Source organism: Dryobates pubescens, chromosome 18 (assembly GCF_014839835.1).
Source record: "Dryobates pubescens isolate bDryPub1 chromosome 18, bDryPub1.pri, whole genome shotgun sequence".
Taxonomy (NCBI): domain Eukaryota; kingdom Metazoa; phylum Chordata; class Aves; order Piciformes; family Picidae; genus Dryobates; species Dryobates pubescens.
The window spans coordinates 15,533,503-15,557,470 of NC_071629.1; the positions used below are offsets into that span (position 1 = coordinate 15,533,503).

The 23,968-nt window shown below is 48.2% G+C and overlaps 1 protein-coding gene across 4 annotated transcripts in view; it reads right to left on the reverse strand.

Moving 5' to 3' along the window:
• ARHGEF9 (Cdc42 guanine nucleotide exchange factor 9) overlaps positions 1-23,968 on the reverse strand; it is a 213,904-nt gene that overhangs the window by 180,065 nt on the left and 9,871 nt on the right. For all 4 annotated transcript variants that reach the window (XM_054169346.1, XM_009900378.2, XM_054169345.1 and 1 more), the window contains exons 2-3: positions 23,743-23,890; positions 19,543-19,652 (exon numbers count right to left, since the gene is read on the reverse strand). In XM_054169346.1, coding sequence (XP_054025321.1) covers positions 19,543-19,652; positions 23,743-23,890 — 258 coding nt within the window. The remainder of the gene's footprint in view (positions 1-19,542; positions 19,653-23,742; positions 23,891-23,968) is intronic.

The window sequence follows — 23,968 nt, forward strand, 5'->3', positions numbered from 1 at the left end:
AGACAGAGCAGCAGCTTTTCTGCTCCAGTGGTGCTGAAAATAGATTTATTTTTTTAATTTTTTTTGGTTAGAGCTTCAGGCTGGAGACACCACTGTGAGACAGATAATGCCACTGAGTCAGGTACCCTGAAGTAAACATCAGCATCCCACAGCCTGTGGAGAGCTCAGGGAAAGTTCAGGCACGTCTGGAACACAGGAAGGAGACGGTGCAATTGACAGCACAAGAGCTCTTCAGAGGCTCAGGTGCCACTAATTTTTTAAAGGGCAGCCTCATGCAAACCTGAATTTTGAGCACTTCTCCCAACTGTTTTTCCTAGGAACCCATCTCACAGAACAAAGCTCTGATGTGCATGCAGAAAGACAGATCCATTCCTGACAAAAACCTTCCTTAGGAGGACAATTCTCCCAAAGCTTCCTGGCTCCCAGCTCTGCTCTGCTCTCCAAAGAGCATCAAGCCACAGCTTTCACCTATCAACCAAGCACCATTAACTGTGACCTCCTGAAGACTCAACTGAAGAACTGTTATGCTCATGACAGGTGTAGCAGCAGTAGTCATCTAAACATCTCCTTCACAGCAGATGTGAAGATGGTGAATGGCTAAGGTTAACCAAAGCTATGCTCTCGACACTGAAGACAACAACACAGAATCACTGAATCATTTAGGCTGGAAAAGACCTTTAAGATCATTGAGTCCAACTGTTAACCCAGCACTGCCAGGTCACTACTGCACCATGTGCCTCAGCACCACATCTACATGGCTTTCACACCCCTCCAGGGACAGGGAATCCACCACTGCCCTGGGCAGCCTGGGCCAAGACTTGACAATCTTTTAGGTTGGATATGAGGAACAATTTCAACCCTTGAACCTCCTCTAATTATTCCTTGGGAGAGGAGACCTGGCTCCAACTTCCTTTTAGGGAGTTGTAGACAGACAGAAGGTCTCCCCACCTCAGCCGCCTCTTCTCCAGGCTGAACAGCCCCAGATCCCTCAACTGCTCCTCACAGAGTTCCTCATAGAGTCCTCATTAGAAATTTCAGCAGCTGAATAAAAAGATCATAACTCATACAGAGGTCCTGGGGTCCAGAGCAGTTAACCCTACCACAGCCATGCTCCATCACAAGGCTTTTCTGAGTTTCTTGTACCTGTTCAGCCAGATCTCATCCATAGCTCAGAGTCCTGGGGTGACCAGAGGAAAGCACTCTGGTAGCAGACATGCCAGCTCCCCGCTGTCTATACCCCTGTGATGTGACATCCTTTTTGTCAGAGGACTTCTTTTTATTCTTCATGAATTTCCTCAATAGCTTTCAGAATACATTTGAAGACAAAGGCATGCTTGAATATTAATGCTACCAAAAAGTAATGGAAGTTGAAACTCTGTCCTTTATCATGTCTAGACAGAACCAGACATAATGGATTTCTAGTACCTAGGTAGTAGATAAAAATAGATTAATATTACTCAAAGACCTGGAACATCTCTACGCATCATCCAGAGAGGAGCGATGCTGTAGCACAAGCCCTCACCAAGTATCTGTTGTCTAATGGCAATAGGGACATGGTTTAGTGGTGACCTTGCAGTGCCAGGTCAAAGGTTAGACTAGATAATCTTGAAAGTCTCCTCCAACCAATGATGATCTGCGATATGAATGGTGCACCACCAGCTCCTGAACATCCAGCTGCAAAGTACCTGGAGGAAAATGGTCCAGGGGTGCTGAGGAGTTCCTCAAAGTCCACTTGCCACTCTCTTCTGGCAAAGGGAATAACAAACACCATCAGAACTAAGAAAACTGAAACTCAGGAAATTTTGAAGATCAGGAAACTGACCCCAAAGACTGCAGGCAAAGTGAACCAACCTCTGACCATCAGTGTCAAGGTCAAGCAACTGACCAAGAAAAAACAACCAGCAGACCTGAGGTCAAACCCAGGTCTGAGCTCCACAACTGCGTTACAGAACCCTCAAAGACAGCAGATGAATTCCCAACACCGAGCTCCTAAGAAGCTCATACTCCCATCCTATCATGAACTGAATTCTCCAGTACCTTACACAGCTGTGGTGGAAGCTGTGGAGATCAGATGCCCAGGCCCCTCTGACCAATCAGCACAGGTCCACTGACAGCACAGTACCAAAGAGAGACGTGGCCCCTGCGCCAACAAAGCTTAGAGAGGAGACAGCACCCACACTTAGTCTGATGGCTGTGGATTGTGCTCCTTCACAGACAGGGACATTTTTGACTGTGAGGCTCATACAGCACAGCATGACCCCAATGCTATCCCTGCAGGTTACCCCTGCTTCCTCGTTTTGGAAGAGACAACCCGACACTTGTGAATGGGACCCAAATTTCTTCTCACCAGCAGTTACTGTGAGCCTTGGAAGCCTGATATCAAGCTCACTGTGCTAAGCTTCCAACTTCTTCTTGCACTGAGGAAAAGACACCATCAGGAACTGGCAGACTTTTTGGGTAGGCTTGGCTGGCTTTGATGCATGGGCCAAGGCAGCACTTGCTCCTCACCAACGAGCACTGAGTACTCCAGACCATAGAATCCTAACATTGTTTTGCTTGGAAAAGACCTTCAAAGCCATCAAGTCCAACTGTCAAACTAACACCACCATGGCCATTGAACCACGTCCCCAAGTGCCACATCCACATGCTTCTTGAACACCTCCAGCAATGGTGACTCCTCCACCTCCCTGGGCAGCCTGTTCCAGTGCCTGACCACTCTCACAGCAAAGACATTTTTCACAATATCCAGCCTAACCCTCCCCTGGCACAATTCCAGGCCATTTCCTCTCATTCTATCACCTGGTACTAGAGAGAAGAGACTGACCCCCTACTCCAATCTCTTTTCAGGGAGCTGGAGAGATCCAGAAGGTCTCCAATCAGTCTTTTTTTCTCCAGGCTGAACAACCTCACTTCCCTCAGCTGCTTCTCACCAGATCTCTTCTCCAGACTTTTCATCAGTTTTTTGCCCTTCTCTGGACACAGTCCAACCCCTCAACGTCCTCCTTTGAGTGAGGAGCCCAAAACTGACCCCAGGATTCAAGATGTGGCCTCACCAGTGGCTAGCAGAGGGGCATGATCACTTCCCAGGTCCTGTTGGTCACACCATTACTGATCCAGGGTGGGGAATGCTGGCAGCCTTTTTAGCCACCTGGGCACGCCACTGACTCATCTTCAGCCAGCTGTCAACCAGCACTCCCAGGTCCTTTTCCACTGTGCAGTTTCCAGCCACTCTGCTCCAAGCCTGAAGCATTCATGGGGTTGCTGTGACCCAAGTGCAGCACCTGTCACTTAAAGTTAACATTTGCAGGGAATCTCAGACAGATGTAGGTGCTGAGGAGCAGGAACATGGAGTCCAGCATCCCTGACTGTGTTTCAGACAAGCTCTATTCCCAGTGCTTATGTCCACAAAGTTGTTTCCCCACGGGTAGCACAGAAATGCTTATTTGGACCCCAAGCTGGTGTGCTAAAAGCACCAGAGTGTTGAGTAAGAAGCATTCACACTTAGCCAGGATTTCAGAGACATGAAGACCTTTGTTAAGAAGGGGGGAAAAATGAGAAAGGAAACAAAAAAAGAGAGCAGGAGTGGGTTCATCCACGAGTTGTGGCTGTTTTAGGTTGAGACCTGGGGGAATTAACTTTAACACTGCATTTCCGCTCCTTGTTCCCTTTCTCTTGTGCACAAACTCGCATCTCTCTCCTGTCAGGCTTTGATGGCTTTATGTAACTGTTTAAAAATTGAACAAGCTTCTTAACTTAGGGTTAGCAGAACACACTTCTTTGCCTCCCTCCCTCTTTCTCTCTCTCTCTCCAATGCACATTAAGAATAAAGATTTCCGGAGAAAACAAGACCTTTTCCCTCCTCTGACATCAGCCACTGTGGTACACAAAGCCACATCCTTGAGGACTGGAGTTCTCGTACGTTCTGTTCCAGCACAAGCCAACGCAGCTCCAGTCCCAGTGGGCTGGGGAAAAAAACAATAGAGACTCATCCCAGAGCAAATATCCAGGTTAACCAGCACAGCAGCACCCATAGTGCAGCAATTCGATGGGAAGAGAATCCTAGAAAGCAGAAGTGAGGAATGAAACCCAAAAGCCTTGGCTGGAAGGGCTGCCAGTGAAAGCCCCAAGTGGCAGGCAGGGGTTTGCCCCATGTTCCAGCCTGAGAAACACACTGTCACCTGCTGCTAGCACGAGAATCATTTGTTGTTTTTCAAATAGGAGCTGAAAAGGTTTCTGCTCTGTGACTAGATAAAAAAAAAACTTGAGAAGAGGCTCCCTCAAGGCTCAAAAAACAGAGGCAAACAACCCCCATCCTCTTCTATGTGTTTGCATTTCTTAATTGAATCTGTTTCTAAGCCAGAACTGTGTTTGTTGATGCTTCAGGTTGGCATCGCTGGTGGAAGAAGCTGTGGGGAAACCCAGTAAAAATATTCAACAGTAGGATTTGCAATTAAAGCCCTTCTCTACTTTTGCTTTGCCTATTAGAAAGTGCATGTCTGTGTTTGCATTGTGGGCTCTTCAGGGCAAACTGCTTCTTACTGTTTGCACAAGCTTGGAATGACAGACTCCCTTCTGACCCAGGGCCACCAGCTGTATTCAACACCAAACACACCACAGGCATCTCTGGCTCGAGCTGTTCTGCTCCCAGCTTGGAGCTAAAGCATGGGGCTTGTGGCAATGGGATAGGCAGGGAAAGGCACCAACCATGGATTTTGCCCAGCTCCAGGTTTGGGAGACAAGAAGCAAAATGCACACTCTGCAGCCCAGCTTTGAGGTTTCCATCCTCTCCTCAGTGTCCATCTCCTCTTCAAGTACTGGAAAACTCCACAGGCCACCCTTCAGCTGCCTCTGTCTGCTCACTGATCCTGACCATCCCTGGGCATGGGAACCCCAGCAAACCCAGAGTCTGTGCTGCACACTAACTCCACTGGGCTTCCCCCAGTGCAACAGTGCTGCTGCTGCTCTTCCTCCAAGTGGTAAAAAAAATCCCAAGGCACATAATGCAGTGAGTACCCCTTGACAGGAAAAGGGGTGATGCTTTGAACTAAAAGAGAGAGATTCAGAGTGGAGAGAAGGGAGAAATATTTGACACTGAGGGTGGTGAGATCCTGACCCTGGGGCATCTCCCACCTCTCTGGGCAAGCATCTCTAGAACCATTTCAGGTCTGTCCCCATATTTCTTTATCAGCCCTTTTATGTACTGAAAAGTCTCCTTGAAGACTCCTTCTATTCTCAGGCTGAACAACCCCAATTCTCTCAGCCTGTCCTCACAGCTGAGAGGTTTGTTTCAGCCCTCATCATTGTTGTGGCCTCCTCTGGACCTTAGGGACTGCTCAAGCACAGAACAGAAAGTTCAAAATACAGTCCCAAACCTTGCACCACAAGTGGGACCTTTAAGTCCAAAAACCGAGGAAGGAGCCACTAGACTGAAGGTTCCACAAGACAGAGCAGCATCCCAAAGAGAAACTGCACATCTTTATCGCCTTGACTAAAACCCTGAGGCTTCAGGAGGCTTTGGACTGTGGGCTGCTGAGGCAGCTGCACTGTGCACCCAGAGTTGAGCACAGCAGGTTTGTGGATCTGAGCAGACAGCAGCAGCGTCATCAGAGCTCCAGTGCCTCATGCAGATCTGCAGAACAGAGCCACGTGTCACAGCCACAGCAGGCAAAGAGCAAGGTATGAAATCAGAACTGGAAGAAGATCCCGGCCCTACTTCAGAGGCTCTGCTGCCAGCTCAAGAGCCATAGTTCTGTGGCACAAGTGGAGAGTGCAAAAGGAGTACAAATTCCCCACAGAGCCCTGAGCTGATCCCTGCATGGATGCTGCTCTCCAGCATGTCACAGGCAGCTGCAGGACACTTGCCTTCCTGGCTAGAGCTTCACACCGCACAAAGCTTGCCCCAAACCTGGCTGAACTGCCCTGAGCCACCCCACTTTCCTCACCTAACCTGTACAGAGCCACAAAGGATCACCACCAACCCTTGCAACTCCATGCTCCACACCATGGAGATGGCTAGACCTTCACCAGCCTATACATGGCACATTATATAAGCTACACAGCAGGCAGCTCCTTTCACACCACCACCAATTTCCTGGTTAACCCCAAAATTCCAGCAGCCCTAACAGCTGCTTGCACCAGAGCCACTCGGCTCAATTGCTCAGTGTCAAGCAAGAGTTACCCAGAGCCAAACTTCTGACCTACTTCTCTGTTGTGCTTCTCTCCCTCCCTGCTCCTGCCCTCAGTCCCCAATTAAATCTGTGAGATTTCCTCAATTATCCTCTTCCTGCTAATAGATGTGGAAAGAGGATGCCATAACAATGTATTCCCCTGACAGTGGTTCCAAGTGCATCTCAGCATTGATGTTGAAGAGTGCAGGATGCATGAATGTTTTAATTAAACATAAATGTATAGAAACTGAGCAGTTCCCTTAAGAAAGCTGAGCTTTTGCTGTCACCACAATACTTAACCTCTCAGCCATGCAGTGAGAATCCTCATGCTCTTCTTTAATTGACAGGCCAATAAATCAGCACTAATCTCCCCTTTCTGCATGCTCATGCTGATGCTGGGATGTGGTCAGCTCTTCTGCAACACAGCAACGTGCAGCTGGCACAACCTGAACGCAGGAATCCTGTCTGGAAAACACTCTGATTTGGAAGAGGCAAAGCATCTGAATCCTAGAATTGTTTCAGCTGGAAAAGACCTCCAAAACCATCAAGTCCAGACACCAACCTAAGACCCCACGGCCACTAAACCACGTCCCAAAGTGCCACATCCACACATTTCCTGAACCCCTCCAGAGTTAGTGACTCCACCACTTCCCTGGGCAGCCTGTTCCAATGCCTGACCGCTCTTGCAGGGAAGAAATTGTTCCTAATATCCAACTTAAACCTCCGCGGCACAGCATGAAGCCATTACCTCTCGTCAACTACTTGGGAGAAGAGGCCAACACTCGCCTCACTCCATCCTCCTTTTAGGTAGCTGTAGAAAGCAACAAAGTCTTGTCTCAGCCTCCTCTTCTTCAGGCTAAGGAGGCTTCAATCCAATGGAGACTCCATCTGCACACCTGCAAGATGCACCTTCCATACTTGAGCTCCTACTTTATCCCCTCTGTTTAGCCCAAACTCTGTCTTAGGCCAGAAACTCTACAGGATCTCCTATGAGCAAGATAAACTGCAATGATACACAGCAGTGCAAAGGGATCTCAGTGGAGTGATACTACAGCAGATAAGAAAAAAGGTTATTTTAAGCCTGGTGGTGAGTAACCTGCAATATATTAAAGGAAGCTGGACCACATCCCTGCTGCAAACACCCACTAAACTTAATAGGCAGCAGGTCCACAAGCACACATCAAATACCTAGTAGGGTGATCTCCAAATTATTTAGGGCATTGAAGTGCTGGATGAAATGAAAACAGATGAAGACTTAAGCCAAGGCAGCAAACAAAACAACTCTGCAATGAGATGTGAAACCATCTTAGCCCAGTAAGGAACCACCAGGCTAAGCATAACACAAGACCACAGAGATTGTGCTAGAAAGCAACTGTGGAGAGGAAGAAAAAGAAAGAAAATATCTTTTTAACCATTTTCCAGTATTTTTTTCACCCTCTGGATGCTAAAAATGAACACCTCTGGGAGCAGAGTGCCCCCTCTCATAATCCCAGTCCCCTTGTTTAAGTCAGTGACCCTCATCCCACCAAAATTATGAGCAGCAACACTCAGCCCTCTCTGGAAAACCCACTTTGCAGAACACCTCCTGAGAAGCTCTAACCAAAAAGCTGCAGCCTCCCCTCTCACCTCCCCCCACTCTCCCCTGGCTGTTTGCTGTGTGTACACCAAAGGCCATCGTTTCCACCTTAATGCACACGGACTGAAGCTATTTTTGGCCAGGAGTGACGTGGCTTTGTTTGCATAACTGAGTGTCCCACCTCATGATCTGCCGCTCTAATAGTCTGCAAAATAATAGCTGGAAAATGCCTGATTCCCCAAAAAAGTGTCTGTAAAGTTCACTCTGATTTACCTCCAAGCCAAAAACAAAAAGGAGGGAAAAACAAAGCCTTTCTGAAGAAGCACTTAATAAATGCTTCAGCAAGATGTAAATTCCAGCTGGGACGTGAGGACTAAATTCTGCTCTGCTTGGGGTGAGAAAGTGTCATGTCCTGGTCTGAGCTAGGACCAGCACTGATTGTGTTCAAGATGGGACTTCCCAGCTCAGGCTCTGCTCAGTGAGGCACTTTCTGAAGTTCAGGGCAGGTTTGCAAAGCCAGGCACTGCTACTAGCAGGAAGAAATTGAGGGGAAATGCTCCTGCAAGGGGCTGGGCTGCAGAAAGACTCTGCCTTGGCTTCGCTTCTGGGCACACCAAGGGCACTGGCCCACCTTGGGGCCAGAAAGGCAGAGGGGGCACCTGTAAGGAAGAGCAGACAGAACAGGTGACCCTCAACTACCCAACAAGGGACTCCAACCCATGGGGGGAATCTTCAGGAGACAACTGAGGGATCACCAGGGTCAAGCCTCTTCTTCCCTGGCCAGCGTCCCAGGAAGACTCTGCCCCTTCAACCTTCCATCCTGATCCCTGTGTTCCTGAACCCAGCTCCAGAATTCAGCTCCTGGTTCCCATCTGCTGCTGAGTCCAAGGGTGGGACTTGCCCAGTGCCTGCCCCCAGCCCCAGTGGTGCCAATGGTGATGTCATTGCCATCAGGGGTTGGGTTCCATGTTGGTTTATTCCTCTGTTTCATTGGATCGTTCTTCTTTTTCTCCCAGCTGGTTTAGTTTTTCCCACCCCATCTGTCTTTCTTCCCTTTCTTTTCCCTTTGGGAAGCAGAGAGGTTTCTGGGGAGCCCCTGGCACTCATTTGGTGGCCAGCCCAGCCCTGACTCTTGACAAAGGGTCTCAAAGCAGAAAAGACAAAACAAACCTCCCACAGGAAGGCAACCGTTTTGCACAGTGGAGTTTCAACCACTCCAGCCAGATCCACTGCAGACCTGACTCGTAACAGCTCATGTCAAACCCAAAATATCACCTACAGGAAACACAAACTTATCACTGATGGTTAAAAACAAAGGCAGAGCCCAAAATAGCAGCATTTCAGATGAGGCAAAGATGTCCGCTGGACTCTTCTCAACTGTCAGAACTGAGCTGTAATCACAGATCTCTCTTGAGGGATAGTTGATATTTGTCCAGTGTTAAAAATAAAAGTGAGATATCTGAAAAGAGGAAGACATGGCCCTAATAAAGAATGTAGGGAAGTAAGTCATGTGTAAAAAAGATCCAAGCACAGCTTTTTCTTGTCCAGTCCCCAGCTGCTGGCAAAAGCTGAACAAAATTTCAATTCTATAGCCAATTTGTCATTGCAAACTGCTGCAGAGGTGGGACTGAATGTTCTCCTACCTTGCCCAGCTACCTGAGTCAGGAAAATCACCCACTTTTGTTTTATCACAGCCTTGTTTTGGAAGTAGCAGTGCTTCAGGTTTTTACTTCATTCCTAGCCAAAGCTTTGGCTCTCAGAATGGCTCTGCCTGAGCAAGAGCTTCACTCTTGGGCAGGATGAATACTCAGTTTACCCTTAAGACAACTCCCTTCACTGCCTTCCTCCCTCAACCACCATCCTTACCCACCTCTGCACCCAGCATTAAAAGAGCTTGTGCCACTTCACTGCACATACTCACTGGCTCCACAGGAGTCACACAGATAGATGGGTAACCCACGACCAGAAACTGGTCAATCCCTTATAAAGCCCAACCACAGTAAAGGGAAAGGATAGAGACTGTGGTCTCCAAGACTTCAAGGGGCCATCAGAAAGTTTGGGATAGACTTTTGAGCAGGGCCTGTTGTGACAAGAGGTGATGGTTTGAACTACAAGGAGGAGATTCAGACTGGAAAGAAGGGAGAAATACTCGACACTGAGGGTGGTGAGAGCTCAGCCCAGGCTGCCCAGAGAGGTGGGAGATGCCCCATCCCTGGCACCACTGCAGGTCAGGTTGTTTAGGGCTCTGCTCTAGTTGCAGACATCCCTGCTGACTACAGAGAGGTTGGACTAGACGACCTTTGAAGGTCCCTTCAACCCAAACCACTCTATGATTAACCATTTCATGAAGTCACTGTGGAGGTGAAAGCCTCACAATGCAAAGCCCAGGTCTGTCATACTGCAGACAGTGGAGATCTCCCAGAGGTGCTCCAGCCAGCAGCAGCCCACACAGTTCAACATCTGGGAGTCAGCACTCAGAAGACAAAGGCAATCCCACAAGACAGCCTCTGTCACCACTGCCCTCTGCAATTCCAGGAACAGGCATCACTGCCAAACAACCTGACTGCATCACTGCTACAGTGAAGTCCTGAAACTCTTTAATTGACCTTTTCCCCCCCACCCTTTGTTTTTCCACTTCCTAGAAGGTATCACCTTACTGCAACCTATTTAAGTGCCCAACAGACAGCTGCACCGAAGCAGCCCTGTCACTGCCTAGCAGCATGCTGCTCACTATTCAGCTCAGTCCCTTCCCCAGCATTATGCTGATGCTGATCTGACATATCCACTTCCACATCTAAACATCTCAGAGACACCAAGTACCCCTACAGCATAGCAAGTCCCCTTTACAAGACAGTCACACATCCCTGCCTGGCTGCAGTGGGACCTGCTTGTTTCTCCAGGCAAGGCTGAACTCACTTAAAATTTGGAAGCACGTCAAGAGATAGAGAGCTAAGGAGCACCTGTCACACAAAGGGCAGCAGTGGAGTTACTTCTGCTGGTGGATAAGTAAGTTCTTGTGTGAGGAGTGTAAAGGGGAATCATTCAGCACTGGCTCATCTCTATTGGAGGAATCTGCTTCTTGGGCATCCCATCCCAGCTGTGGTTTACAGCAGGCTTTTTCTGGTTTGCACCAATTTTTTCACTTCCTTTTCTCTCACTCCCCAAGTCATAGATAGCATCACTGGGGAGAAATCCTACACTGGATCCCACCACACAACACAGTAGCAGACAAGCAGAACTGAAACTGACACTTCAGTAGCATGTAGATTTGCAGGACAATGGATCTTGACCTGGGAAGCAATCAGTGCCCAAGCTCAGCACGAGTCAAACTGCCGAGGGTAAGAGTAGTTCACAGCAGTGGCCAAAAACCCCTCCAAAGGTGATCTCCCAAAGGCCATAGGCTCTGCACTGTGTCCTTGACAGAGGAGTGGTTTCTCTGATGCCAGCTCATGAAGGTTCAGGATCCTCACCTCAAAGGACACTGCAACAGATCCTGATGCTGCAGAGTCTCTCTTGGTATTGGTATGGCAAACAGCATCTAATACTGGTAGCAGCAGCACTGCAACCAGCTGTTACTCCAGTTTCTTCCCAGTTACACAGGCGTGCAACTGCTGACCCTGTCACACCAGGCAGAGCCAATGTGAAATGTCTATTTTTGTTCAGGTAAGATTGATCTCTCAAGGGTTTTAGACAACAGGATAATGTATTTCCCTAGATATTAGAGGCTGAAAGAGATTTATTAGAGGAATTATTCTCTATATTCTGTGCAGTCCATTAAGAGATGAAGTTTTCCTTGAGCTCACTACAGGCCATGTGATTTCACTAATATAATAACCAAGTTCTCCTTGCAGCTTCTCAGCCTGTTAATTTTCTAGTCCTCATTCTCCAAGCACAGTCTTGGGTTAACGTTCCAGGTGTAATTCAGGTATGAAAAGCACTATAATCCTGCAGGACAAAACCCAGGACAAAATTAGATCCTTTATTCCTACATGTGGTACCTAAACAAAACTTCAGCATCTTGCTTTCATAACAGAGCAAAATACAGAGCACCTTCCCTCCAAGCCTCAGACTTGCAGATGTCAGGGACACCTTCCACTAGATTAGGTTGTTCAAAGCCTCATCCAGCCTGGCCTTGAACACTTCCAGGGAAGGCACATCCACAACCTCCCTGGGCAACCTATTCCAGTGTCTCACTATCCTCATTGGAAAGAACTTCTTCCTACTCTCCAGACTAAATCTACATTACACAAGTATCAGGTTAGAAGTTGAGAAAGGAACAGAGAGAATGGTCCCAAAGCTTCTTTCCAGAGCATCAACAAAAACAAATGAAGAGCTCTGGAGGCATGATGATACTGCACTCAGGAGTAGGACAGTCCTCCCACCTCCACACTGCAGCCCAAGCGGAACTTCCCTTGGCCATGTCAGTTTGATGATGCAGTGAAGCGCTTCAGATCTCATCTCAGAGTGCAGGGACCCACACACATGGTGACCCCTTCATCCCTTGATGAGTTTTTGTGTGTATGGACCCAGCCAGCAACCATCAGCTTCAGCAGCATTTTTGTATGGAAGATGCAACTCAGATTCACATCTCAGCAGCTGCAGAAGAGATTTTGAGGGTAGGACCTGTGCTTTTGCCTTTCCCTCCCAAATTTAGCTCCTTTTCGGCTAAATACTGGTGACACTGCAGTGGCCTTGAATCACAAATACAGCCAGAGCTTAGGAAGCACTACAAAAGCATTTCTTCCAATATTTACTCAGAGATTTTTCATGCTACACCTACCACGGACTTTAGCTTATTGAGAACATAGTGCACTGGGGAAGGGCAAACCACACAGAGCACAGGCTGCTGCCAAGCAAAATGTCATTAAGGTTTTAGCAACGCAAATCGAGCTTCCATTAAAGTTGCTTTTGTACAAACCATGGCCCAGAGCAGAGCACAGAGACACAGCTGAGTAACAAGCTGGAGCAGAGCAATCAAGGTGGAACTACAGAGCAATAGGGAGAAATTCCAATCTAATGTTTAAGATGAGGACAAGAAGCTGAATCTGAACTCCAGAAGAAGTGATTTTGTACAGTCACTGTCATACACACATTTAACACCACGGAGGATGCGGTACCCACCACCTGCAGCTGCACACAAAACACCCCAAGGCCAACTTGAACTATAAAAACCATCATGAACTGGAAGTTGAGATTCTTAATGCAGGCCTGCATGTAACCTCTGAGCACCTCTTACAAGTTCAGAACTTCAAATCTTTCCTGTGCTACCCAGAACAAAAATCCACAACTCCAAGTTTTAGTCATTTCAAGCTTCTCCTTCCTGTAAAGATTCACACTCACTAAACTCCTGCTGTCTCCAGGTGTAATAGAGAAACTATGGAATCCCAAGTTAGTGGGGTTTGGAAGAGATCATCCAGTCCAAACCCTCTGTTAAAGCAGCAGCACCCACAGCAGGTTGCCCAGGATCACAATGGCCAGCTGGGTTTGGAAGCTCTCCAGAGAAGGAGGCTCCACAACCTCTCTGGGCAGCCTGCTCCAGGGCTCCAGCACCCTCACACCAAAGAAGTTTCTCCTCCTGTTCAGATGGAACCTCCTGGGCTCCAGTTTGTTCCTGTTGCCCCTTGTCCTGTCCCTGGGCACCACTGAGAAGAGTCTGGCCCCATCCTCTTGCCCCCAACCCTTTATCCCTTGTTGAGCATTGATCAGATCTGCTCTCAGGCTGCTCTTCTTCAGGCTCCAGAGTCTTCTCGGCCATGAGGGAACATTGCTGGCTCATGGTGAACTTGTTATCCACCAGCACACCCAAGTCCTTCTCTCTGGAGATGCTTTCCAGCAGGACATCCCTTCCCCTGTACTGGTACAGAAGGTTGTTCCTTCCAGGTGCAGAACTCTATACTTGCCCTTGTTGAACTTCATGAGATTCAATAGTGCTGTGACAGTGATGATGTAACAAAGTACTCCAGGTTTATGCCCCCCAGCACTGCTCTGTGCAGAACTCCAGCACTCCTTGGTTAGTTTGTCTTGCTTAGAAATAACATAAGGCATGGTGTGCTGGTAAGTGCTGCTCACTTCTGCTACTCAGCATCCTAAAGTGTATTTTGCACTAATATTCATCACAGTCTCCGAGGAGCAAGTTCAAAGCATGACCCATTCATGCAAAATGGATGCAAATGGGTTTAAGGATGACCTAGAGTTCACCAGAGACTGAACACATTCATTCAATGTTCTCTGTGCTCTGACCACTTCATAAACTAAATCACATTGGACACACCAGACCTTAGATCTTTAAAAGGCTGCAAACTCCACTAACTCATAGCTCCTTGCTGAGCACGCTTCACCCAGACAGATGGGACCATGTAACAGCATCAGAGAGTTATGAGGCTCTGAGACAGGCCATCAGGGTCTGCCAGCATGGACTGAATTGCTTTTCCTCCTTGAATGAGCAAGTCTATTTTATTTATTTATTTTTAGCAATGCTGCACAGGCAGAGCTCTTCAGAACTTGCAAAAAAACCATAACCAGCTACAAAAGCCTGGCTTCACAGAGGAAAGCAATGGAAGAGTTTCTTCACCCCCTCTGCTTTGCCCCAGTGAGGCCACAGCTGGGGTACTAGATCCAGCTCTGGGTTTCCCAGTTCAAGAGGGACAAGGAATTACTGGAGAGTCCAGTGGAGGCTACAAAGATGCTGAGGGGCCTGGAGCCTGTCTGTGAGGAGGAAAGGCTGAGCGCCCTGGGGCTGTTGAGCATGGAGAAGAGCAGCCACAGAGGGGATGTGACCAATGCTCAGCAAGAGCTAAAGGGTGGGAGACAAGAGGATGGGGCCAGACTCTTCTCAGTGGTGCCCAGGGACAGGACAAGGGGCAACAGGCACAAACTGGAACACTATTATCTCCACCTAAGCAATGGAATAAACCATATAAAGATTTCAGAGCACTAAGTAGAGCAGTGTAATAGGTTTAGATATAGAACAAAGCCCCCAGAAATATGCAGATGGGACCTACCCTGCCAGCAGAAGTACTGAAGGTTTAAAATGAGGGAAGGGAGATCCAAAGAGGATGTGTTTTCCTGGCAGCCCTCCACATGTATGGATAAACCCCTCGTAACCAGCACACTGCTATTTAAACTAATTAAGCAGCAGGAAAGCCACGGGACTCTGCTTTTCCATCAGCCTGCTCACATGGACAGGACTGAAAACTGCTGATTACACCCAGCTCACGTAGCTGAATGCAGCAATCCTCCACCCCCCACCACACCCCCTGCCTCCCCCAAGTAGCAAAGCTAGAGAAACACAGTGCAGGACACATTTCAAACAGGGAAAAGCAGAAAAAAATAACCCCAGTCAACAAAATGCTCATTCAGCATTATGCCAGAAGCTAAAAATAGAAAGCAGGAGAGCTGGTGCTGAATATCAAGCAGCATTCCCTGTTCAATGCAGCACAGTTAGAGCAAGAGAGAACCCAAATCAACTTTCCCTTTGCTCTCTTCTTTTGGTTGTCTGCACTCCCTATCCCTCATCAACACGCCCGCAGGGAATTAGCCCCGGGGAGCTGTGGACTTGCAGATCCACCATCATTGCAATGTCAACCCCCCACCAGCCTCTGAAAATAGCTCAGGACTTGGAGAGGAGCAAGGACAGGCTGGGATGGTGCTTTTCTTGTGAATATTCAGCACCTTTGCACAGCAGTCTGCCTATTATTAGTATGGGGGCTGTCAAAGATGCTGGCTCCCTTGCAAAGTTTCCATTCTAGCTAATTAGGGGCTTCCTCCAGCATAGAAATTTGGGCTTGAGAACCTTGTATACCCAGGACAGGAAGTGGGGAAAGCAGCAGATAAAAGCAAGGTTTGCAGTTCTCTGCTAAGTGAGAGGCTTAAAATTAAATCTCTAGTCACAGGTAAGGTGGAAGGAACCAACACGCACATGCCTCCACACCTGGAGGGGATGGTTCTGATGTTAGGCTGGGCTGGAATACATCCCCACAGCAGAGCTGGGATGACTTAGACCAGACACCTAAAAAGATGCAACAAGTCCCTTCATAAAGAGCAGCAGAGGCCAGTGGTCTGAGTCAGAATGAAGCCAGTACAGGATGTGAATGTTCCACTCTGCTTCTGCCATCCAGACCATAAAACACCTCCCAGACCAGAACGCATTTCTCCTATTGCCCCAGGGATCAGGATGTGCCTGAGGGTAAATCACGGACGCATGATAGATGCTGAGGGCACTTTCAGGTTACTCTTTGGCATTTCAGCTGCCTGCAGCTTGGGGCACCTTGTGGTCCTTTGCAAGTTGGTCCCGATGACCATGCCAAGCTGCTCCCATAAAAGCAAAGGCTCTAAGTGACCCGAGTCCTAAACCAAAAGGCTTTGCACATAAACTGTTTCAGTTCAGTTTTCTCCAGGCTGAAAACTATACTCCTGAAAAACAAATAGTGGAAGCTTTTAAAAGGCATCTAAATTTGGCCCTATTCACTTTTTTCCTGCTTCAAATTTACAAGACAAAGAGATTAATCACTACACAGCTCTACAGGTACCATCTCCTCCAGTGCTTCAGTTCCTTATTCAAACTAACAAACATTGCCTGTTCCAGAGAACATTTCTGAAGGCTGTGCCCAGCCTTGCAGACACTTGTTAGAGGACAGTTTGGGCATGGCTGAGAGGAGCAGGAAGAAAAATATGGGTTTGTGCACAGAATTATAAAGCTGTTTTGCAACAGAAAGAATTCTGAGACCATTGAGTCCAGCCATTCTCTAACTCTACCAACTCTGGTGCTAAATCACCACCACACCTCTGCAATCTTTAAACATCTCCAGGGATGGGGTCTCAGGCACTTCCCCAGGCAGGCAGTCCCAGCGTTTGAGAACCCTTTCAGCACCGCTTGACTCCAATCTCCTTTCACAGAGTTGCAGAGAGCCAGAAGGTCTCTCCTCAGCCTTCTTTCCCCCAGGCTGAACAACCCCAGTTCCCTCAGCTGCTCATCACTAGATTTGTGCTTTAGACCCTTCATCAATTTCATTGTCCTTCTCCAGACCTGCTCCAGCATCTTGATGTCCTTCTTAGAGTGAGGGCCCAAAAAACTTGAACAGAGTACTCAAGGTGTGGCCTCAGCAGTGCTGAGTACAATGGGAAGTACAGTGCATCAGATGCACTCCTAAGATGAAGATGAGATAGCGCACAGGTACAGACACTTGCCCTTCTCTCCCTTCCTCCCATCAACACTTACTGCTGCCACTGCATCTTGCCATCCCTGATGTCTGAAGACAAGGATTAAGATGCAGCCAGCTGCAAAATTATGGACACTGCTACCAGATGTGACAAACAGTGGTCTTGAGAAGGGGGATCCTTCCTCCTTGGGCTTAGGATCAGGTCTCAGTGCAGACTACTGGGCCAGCAGGTAGTTAAGAGATGCCATTTCTAAGTCACTCTACCCAAAAGGAAGGGGAATGTTTTTGTCAAAATCCTGGATATGACACAAAGCATAAGCAGCCTCCAAGGGTTCACAAGGTTCTCATTCAGTTTTTTGCATGACATGTAGTGACACCAATGCTCTTTCTGCACAACCACCCCCATTTCCCAAGGGCCAAAAAGGCACCAACACCACTAAGACAAGCCTGAGGCTTTATCAGTCCACTCTTGCTCTCTCACAGAACACATTGGGTTGGAAGGGAGCCTCAAAGGTCATCTTGTACAACCCCCCTGCAAACATGCAGGGACATCTCCTACTAGATCAGGTTGCTCAGGGCCCCATCAAGTTTGCCCTTGAATGTCTCCAGGGATGGGGCCTCAACCATATCTCTGGGCAACTCTCCACCATTCTCATTCAAGATGGAATTCAGGCACAACTGCAGAAGTCTGACCTCTGGTTTGGGAGCATAAATCCCTCCTTTCCATGCTAGCTCTGCCACCTGACTGGTGTCAGCTCTCAGTGAACAAGAGATAGCCAAGCCCATAAATCTTACCTCAAATTTATAAATCTTGCCAAAGGAGAATTGTCCTCCTGGCAAAGAAGTGATTTACAGACCTGTAGATCTTCACCCAGCTTGGAGCACAGGCAACAGATGAACTTTCCAGCACAGCCATTGTGAGCCACATTCACATAACCTCCTCTTGCAGCACTTAACGTGATCCCTCTGACTTGTAAAGCCCAGCAGAGGTGTCACACCTGCCTCTTGGCTGTAATTCAAGCTAAGCAACAAGCTGCTCAATAGCAGCTCTGAAAAAGTCTCTGAAGGCTTCTCAATAAGCAACCAAACTCAATTCTCTGTCCCAGTGAAGTACAGGTCTTGACATATGTATCTGAGCCAAACATCACACACAGATCTCTGCACTCATGAGAACCTCATGTCCCTTTACCAGTTCTACATCCTTCCTAGGTTATCACCACTGGAGAAACAGAAGTTTCTTCTCTAACCCTTCCCAAACTTGAACAATGTTTTTGGTTTGCTGAAGCTTCTAGCTCACTTGGATTTGGATTGTTTTCTCTTCCAACAGCTTGGATGTTCAACACAACCAAACAGCCTTCCTGAGCTGGGAGAAGCAGCTTGTGTGTGAAGCAAGATAAAGGCCAAAGGGAAGGAAAAGAAAAGGAAGGCTGAACTCCTTGTCCATCCTCTGGCTTCTGTCTCAGCCCACAAAAAAATAGGACAGAAAACAGAAGTGATGCAAGATGGCACTACAGAAAGTTACAAGTGACTGAAACACCACTGGTCCATCCCCACACCTGTCCCCTAGAAGCCAACACAACACCCAGCACAGGCAGGCTGGAGAAGACAGTCTATCACTGCCAACTCACTGCTTCTACAATGGAGAGAGAGTCCAGATCCTCCCTGGAAATCCCAGTGCAGGAGGGCAGTTTATCAGGCATCAGAGGGAAAAGGAATACAATAAAGGATTGGTAAAGGAGGACAGTAACAGGAAGGAAAAGAGCCAAAGACACAACCACAGAAGGTCAGTTCTCCCCTGTTGATTCCAGCAGAGAAATTGCTGGCTCCCAGATTATCCATTGTTTATCTGCTCCAGAAGAGCAACAGGAGCTAAACCTCTTCTGCCCTAGTCACTAGAAAATTCTCCTTACATCACGTTAGTTGCCAGGTGGAAAATTTTCTGGGTTTTGGACAACTCAGAGTCTTAAATTGTTGGTATCAGTGAAATCAGACTCACAAAACAAGACCATGGAACAACCAAGGTCTCCAGACTCCAAATGCTCTTGCACAGCAGGGATGAAAAGCAACCCTCCACCCAAGCAGGGAAATATATCAGACAAGTGGTACCACTTTTGCCATCTTCTCTTCATTTTTCCCAGAGAAGCCACAGAAAGATATCCACAGGCTGAGGACAGCTTTCACTTCCTCCTCTAGAAGCATCACTTACCAAAAACTCATGGTAAAGTGTGCCTATATTTGCAAAACACTTTGGGAAAACATCAGTCAGATGGATTTGTCACTGGCAACAGCACCAAACCCCACGTAGTTAAAAAGGGAAGGAGAATTAAACTTAAATCATCAAATTCACAGGCAATCTCAAACTTCACAGCTCCCTCCAACTGCAAAGAACATTCAGCCAAGGAACCAAGAGGCCCAACACCTCTGTTAAACCATAAAGCTTCTGAAATACATGGAAGGGAAAATAATCCTGGGTGGGGGGGATAAAGGATAACACATTTACTTTACTGCCACAACATAACAATAATTTTTCAAAAGCCCATCTCTGGCTGAAGAAACCACAGATTGAGGAAGCTGTTAGCAAAGCACACGGTTAGTTTCTGAGGCTCAACATGCAGAGGCATATTCCCCAACAACTCCTTACCCTACTGATCTGTAGCTTCTCAGCTCCAGGCTTGAAGAGGTTCCATCGACGGCCACCGTTGCGGCAGTTCCCGCGCACCTTCAGGGTCTTTGAAGCCTGTTCGTTCTCAGCTGCCAGGAGAAAATCCACAGGAACAGGAAAAAAAACAAAACACAGAGGAATGACAAAAGATAAATGCTGTGCTTTAGCTCAGGCTGGGGGCGGAGGCTGTTCTTTGAAATGAAAGAAACAAAATTGTTTGCAAGAGACTCATTCAACCTCCTCTTTAGAGAAAGGCAGCAGAAAGTATATTTAGAAGCTTTATTCGGGGCTCTTCTTGGGATACAAGAGAAGCGGCGTGGCTTGGATACTACAGAAACAAGGGCACAAACTAAAAGCCAAGAGCCAAATTCAGAGGTGGTACAAGAAGGGGGGGCAGACAGGCTGGGTGTGAAGCCCAAATGCTCTCCCAGGAGCAGCAGCCAGCACAAACCAGCACTCCGAGTGCAATAGCTCCCTGGGTCAGAGCTGCTACCAGCACCTCAGCAGCTTGGCCCTGCGGAAATGCCAGCTTCACAGTCACTGGGCTCCACAGGATAAGAAACAGCTCCTTGAATTCAGGCAGAAAATAAAACCTGGGAAAGTCCCTGAAAACTGGGTTTGCACAGAATCTGGGCTACTTCTCAGCCTTTCAGACCAGTCCCTCACAGATGTAATTCTGCTTGAAGCAAGCTGCAGCATTTGCACCAAAGCTCAGCCTGGCCTTACAGATGGTGCAGAGCCCAGCACAGAACAGCTTGTGAAGAAGAGGCAAATGGAGGAGGAGGACTAGCTGGCAACTCACCTTTCAAAAATTAAGCTTTGCTTTGCTAATCAACCCAAATTCTCACCTCTTCATATTAGCCCTCTATTTTGGGGGGGCAAAGATGCCGTTCTGTATGAGGGCAGGGTGCTTCCCCTGCCAGATTTGGCAAGGTCAGATTGTCATCCCTTCCTCCATCAAACTCTTCACATCCCCTAGCCTGGAGTTACAGCCCCTGGGAGGAAGGAAAAGAGCTGAGCACCACTCATGCCCCCACAGCAGCTGCCAGCGCAGGCTCCTCTCAGCAGATGCACGTGGTCGAGCAGCACACATGTATGTGTCTGTGTGTACACACACACACCCACGGGTGTTCCCAGCCCCTGAAGGCTGGCTCATGGAGAAAGGCAGCCACAGAAAACAGCCAGGCTCTGCATTTCATCCCTCAAAGAGGCACAACACTGGTTTTCTTTTACCTGAGGTCCCTCTAACCCCAGCAAAGGTCTTGTCACTCCAGAGGGACATATTGGTATCTGAAATGGACTTACAGGAGGGCTGGGGAAGGATTTAGAAGGGATTGTAGTGACAGGATGAGAGGCAATGGTTTGAAACTGGAACAGGGTAGATTTAGGTTGGGCATAAGGAGGAAGTTCTTCACAGTGAGAGTGGTGAGATACTGGAACAGGTTTGCCCAGGGATGTGGTTAAGGCCCCATCCTCAAAAACATTCAAAATCAGATTTGATGCAGCCCTGGGCAGCCAGACCCAGTTGGAGATATCCCTGCTTACTGCACAGGGGTTAGACAAGACAACCTTTAAGGGTCCCTTCCAGCCTGATGCAATCTGTGAATCTGAAACCAGATAACAAAGGGTGAATAGTTGCAGGCTTTAGGAGAGTGGAAATCCTCACCTCCCACTCCTGAGCTTCAGGTCACCTTTACCTTCCAGCAGCCAAACTCACAGGGAGCTCCGTGCTCCCTGCCCCCGAATCAAATCGCTGGGGCCTCTGCCGTGTCCCGAGAGCACAGCACCAGAGAGCCGGGACCCTGCTGCAGCCCTGGCATGGCTGGGTGGGCAGCGATCCCGGATCTCTCCCAGCGTTGCTGGGAGAGACTGCAGCGAGCCCCACTTCCCCAGCGCTGCTGACGCAGGCGGCCGCGGGTATTTTTAGCCGCACGCGTTTCAGTTTCTAGACTCGGGGAGAAGGGAGCTGCAGCGCCAGCGAGAGGCTGCTACCAGGCTCCAGAGGCAACGTGCCCACGTAGTAGCACTTGGCAGCAACGTGCCAACACAGAGCTGCTCACACTCAGAGCTCTGTATGTGCACTGCTCCCCCACGTGCTAGGAAGCTCAGCTCCCCCACAGAAAATGCAGCAGTTAAAGATGCAGCTACTTTGTCTGTTCCTTCCTTGTTTTTCTGAACCCTGATGTGCTGCCACCATCCATTATCTGCTCAGATTATAAAATGATAGAACTGTGGAGGCTGGAAGACACCTCTGAGATCATCAAGTCCAACTGCTTGCCCAGAGCTCACAGGCTGCAGCTCACAGTCCTACTACTGCAATCACAGGCTGCTGCTCACAGTCCTACTACTGCAATCACAGGCTGCAGCTCACAGTCCTACTACTGCAATCACAGGCTGCAGCTCACAGTCCTACTACTGCAATCACAGGCTGCTGCTGACAGTCCTACTACTGCAATCACAGGCTGCTGCTCACAGTCCTACTACTGCAATCACAGGCTGCTGCTCACAGTCCTACTACTGCAATCACAGGCTGCTGCTCACAGTCCTACTACTGCAATCACAGGCTGCTGCTCTGCTCAGCCACTGCCACTAAACTACGTCCCTCAGAACCACATCTTTTAAACACCACCAGGGTATTTAAACACCACCTCTCTGGGCAGTCTGCTCCAGTGCCTGAGAACCCTTTCTGTGAAGAAATTTTTCCTAATACCCAATCTGAACCTCCTTTGGCTCAACTTGAGGCCATTTCCTCTTGTCCTGTCACTTCTTGCATGTGAGAAGACACCCACTCCCACCTGGCTCCAGTCTCCTTTGAGGTAGATGTAGAGAACAATGAGGTCTCCCCTCAGCCTCCTCATATTCTGACACACTATTCCCTTCAAACTGTTTCCCAGATGACAAGTGTACACATCTCCAGCACCAAAAGCCACAAGCCTGCTGCAGCTTCTCAGTAGCTGGAGAAGAAATGGAGCCACTGATCAGTCTCATCTGACAAATCACCATCAGAGAGCAAATAAAATGAATCTGCTAGACCCAGAGTAAGCAGAGCTTTTGCCCTCCTGTCCTCTTCAGCAATGCCAGCACATGCTGGCACCATTCCCAAACCTACCAGTTGATAAATCACAGGATTCCTGGTGTTAGCTGAGTCTCTTCAGGAAATAATTTCCTGACTCTAATTATCAATCTTTTTAATTAGAGCTTCCAAAAAATGATGTCATATATTCATCATCAACCTATTCACCTGCCAAAAGCAGACCCTTCCAGCAAACACATTCTGCAGTGCTTCCTCATTTTGAGCAGGTTAAAGGGAGAAGGTAGCTCATCATCTTTGGCTCATGAGATTCTCTTCTTGACCAGGAAGAGAACCCAAGCATGGGAGAAAAATAAAAAAAAGCCCTTGCTCCTTGCTGTGTTTCCAAAGAAACATCAGACCTGAGCTGTGATTGAAATATCAATCACCCTCACCACCTCCAAATAGCAACTACTCACCACAGAGGCTGGTGAGAGGACAGGAAGCCATGAAGGAGCTACTAAACAAATACTCAGAAGGTCACACGTTCATAGAATGGTTTGGGTTGTAAGGGACATTAGAGATCATCCAGTTCCAGCCCTCCAGCTATAGGCAGGGACACCTTCCACTAGACCAGGTTGTTCATGTCCAATCTGGCCTTGGATGCCCCCAGGGAGGGGGTATCCACATCCTCCCTGGGCAGCCTGTTCCAATGTCTCATCATTTCTTCCTAATATCAAGTCTAAATCTCCCCTCCTCAAGACTCAATCTATTCCCTCCAGTCCTACCAGTAAAGCCCTTGTAAGAAGTCCCTTCCCAGCTTTCTTGTAGCCCCCTTTTGGGTATTAGAAGGTTGTTATAAGGTCTCCCCAGAGCCTTCTTTGCTGAACAGCTTTAGCACCTTCTGTGCCTGTTCATCTTCTCATAATCAAATTGTGGGGTCTGTGTTCAAAGACATTAAACAGTCTGATTTCATAACTCCACGGTACACAAAAGGAAACTCCTTCACATGTGGCTCTCAGAGCTCCCTCACCTGGCTCCAGGGTTACACTAAGCGTAGATACAAGCCACATTCCTGACTTTTCAACCCATACTGCCCTTTGCTTGAGCTGCAGAATAAGCAGGACCAAAAAACAAACCCAGAGAAGAAACACCCCAGAGCTACTCACCACGTCTCTTGAGCAAGTGCTGCATGCGCCCTCCCACCTGGTCCAGCCCCATCGGGGTGCTCTGGGAGAGGGGCTCGGAGCGACATCTCTCCACGAGGGCTTTGAAGGGTGCTGCTTGTGGGGAGGGTTGAGAAGGATGAGACATCGGCTGGCAAGAGAAGGGGCAGAGAAAGGTTTTACTAATAGGTGTCAGACCTCAGGGTAAAGCCATCACAGAACACAACAG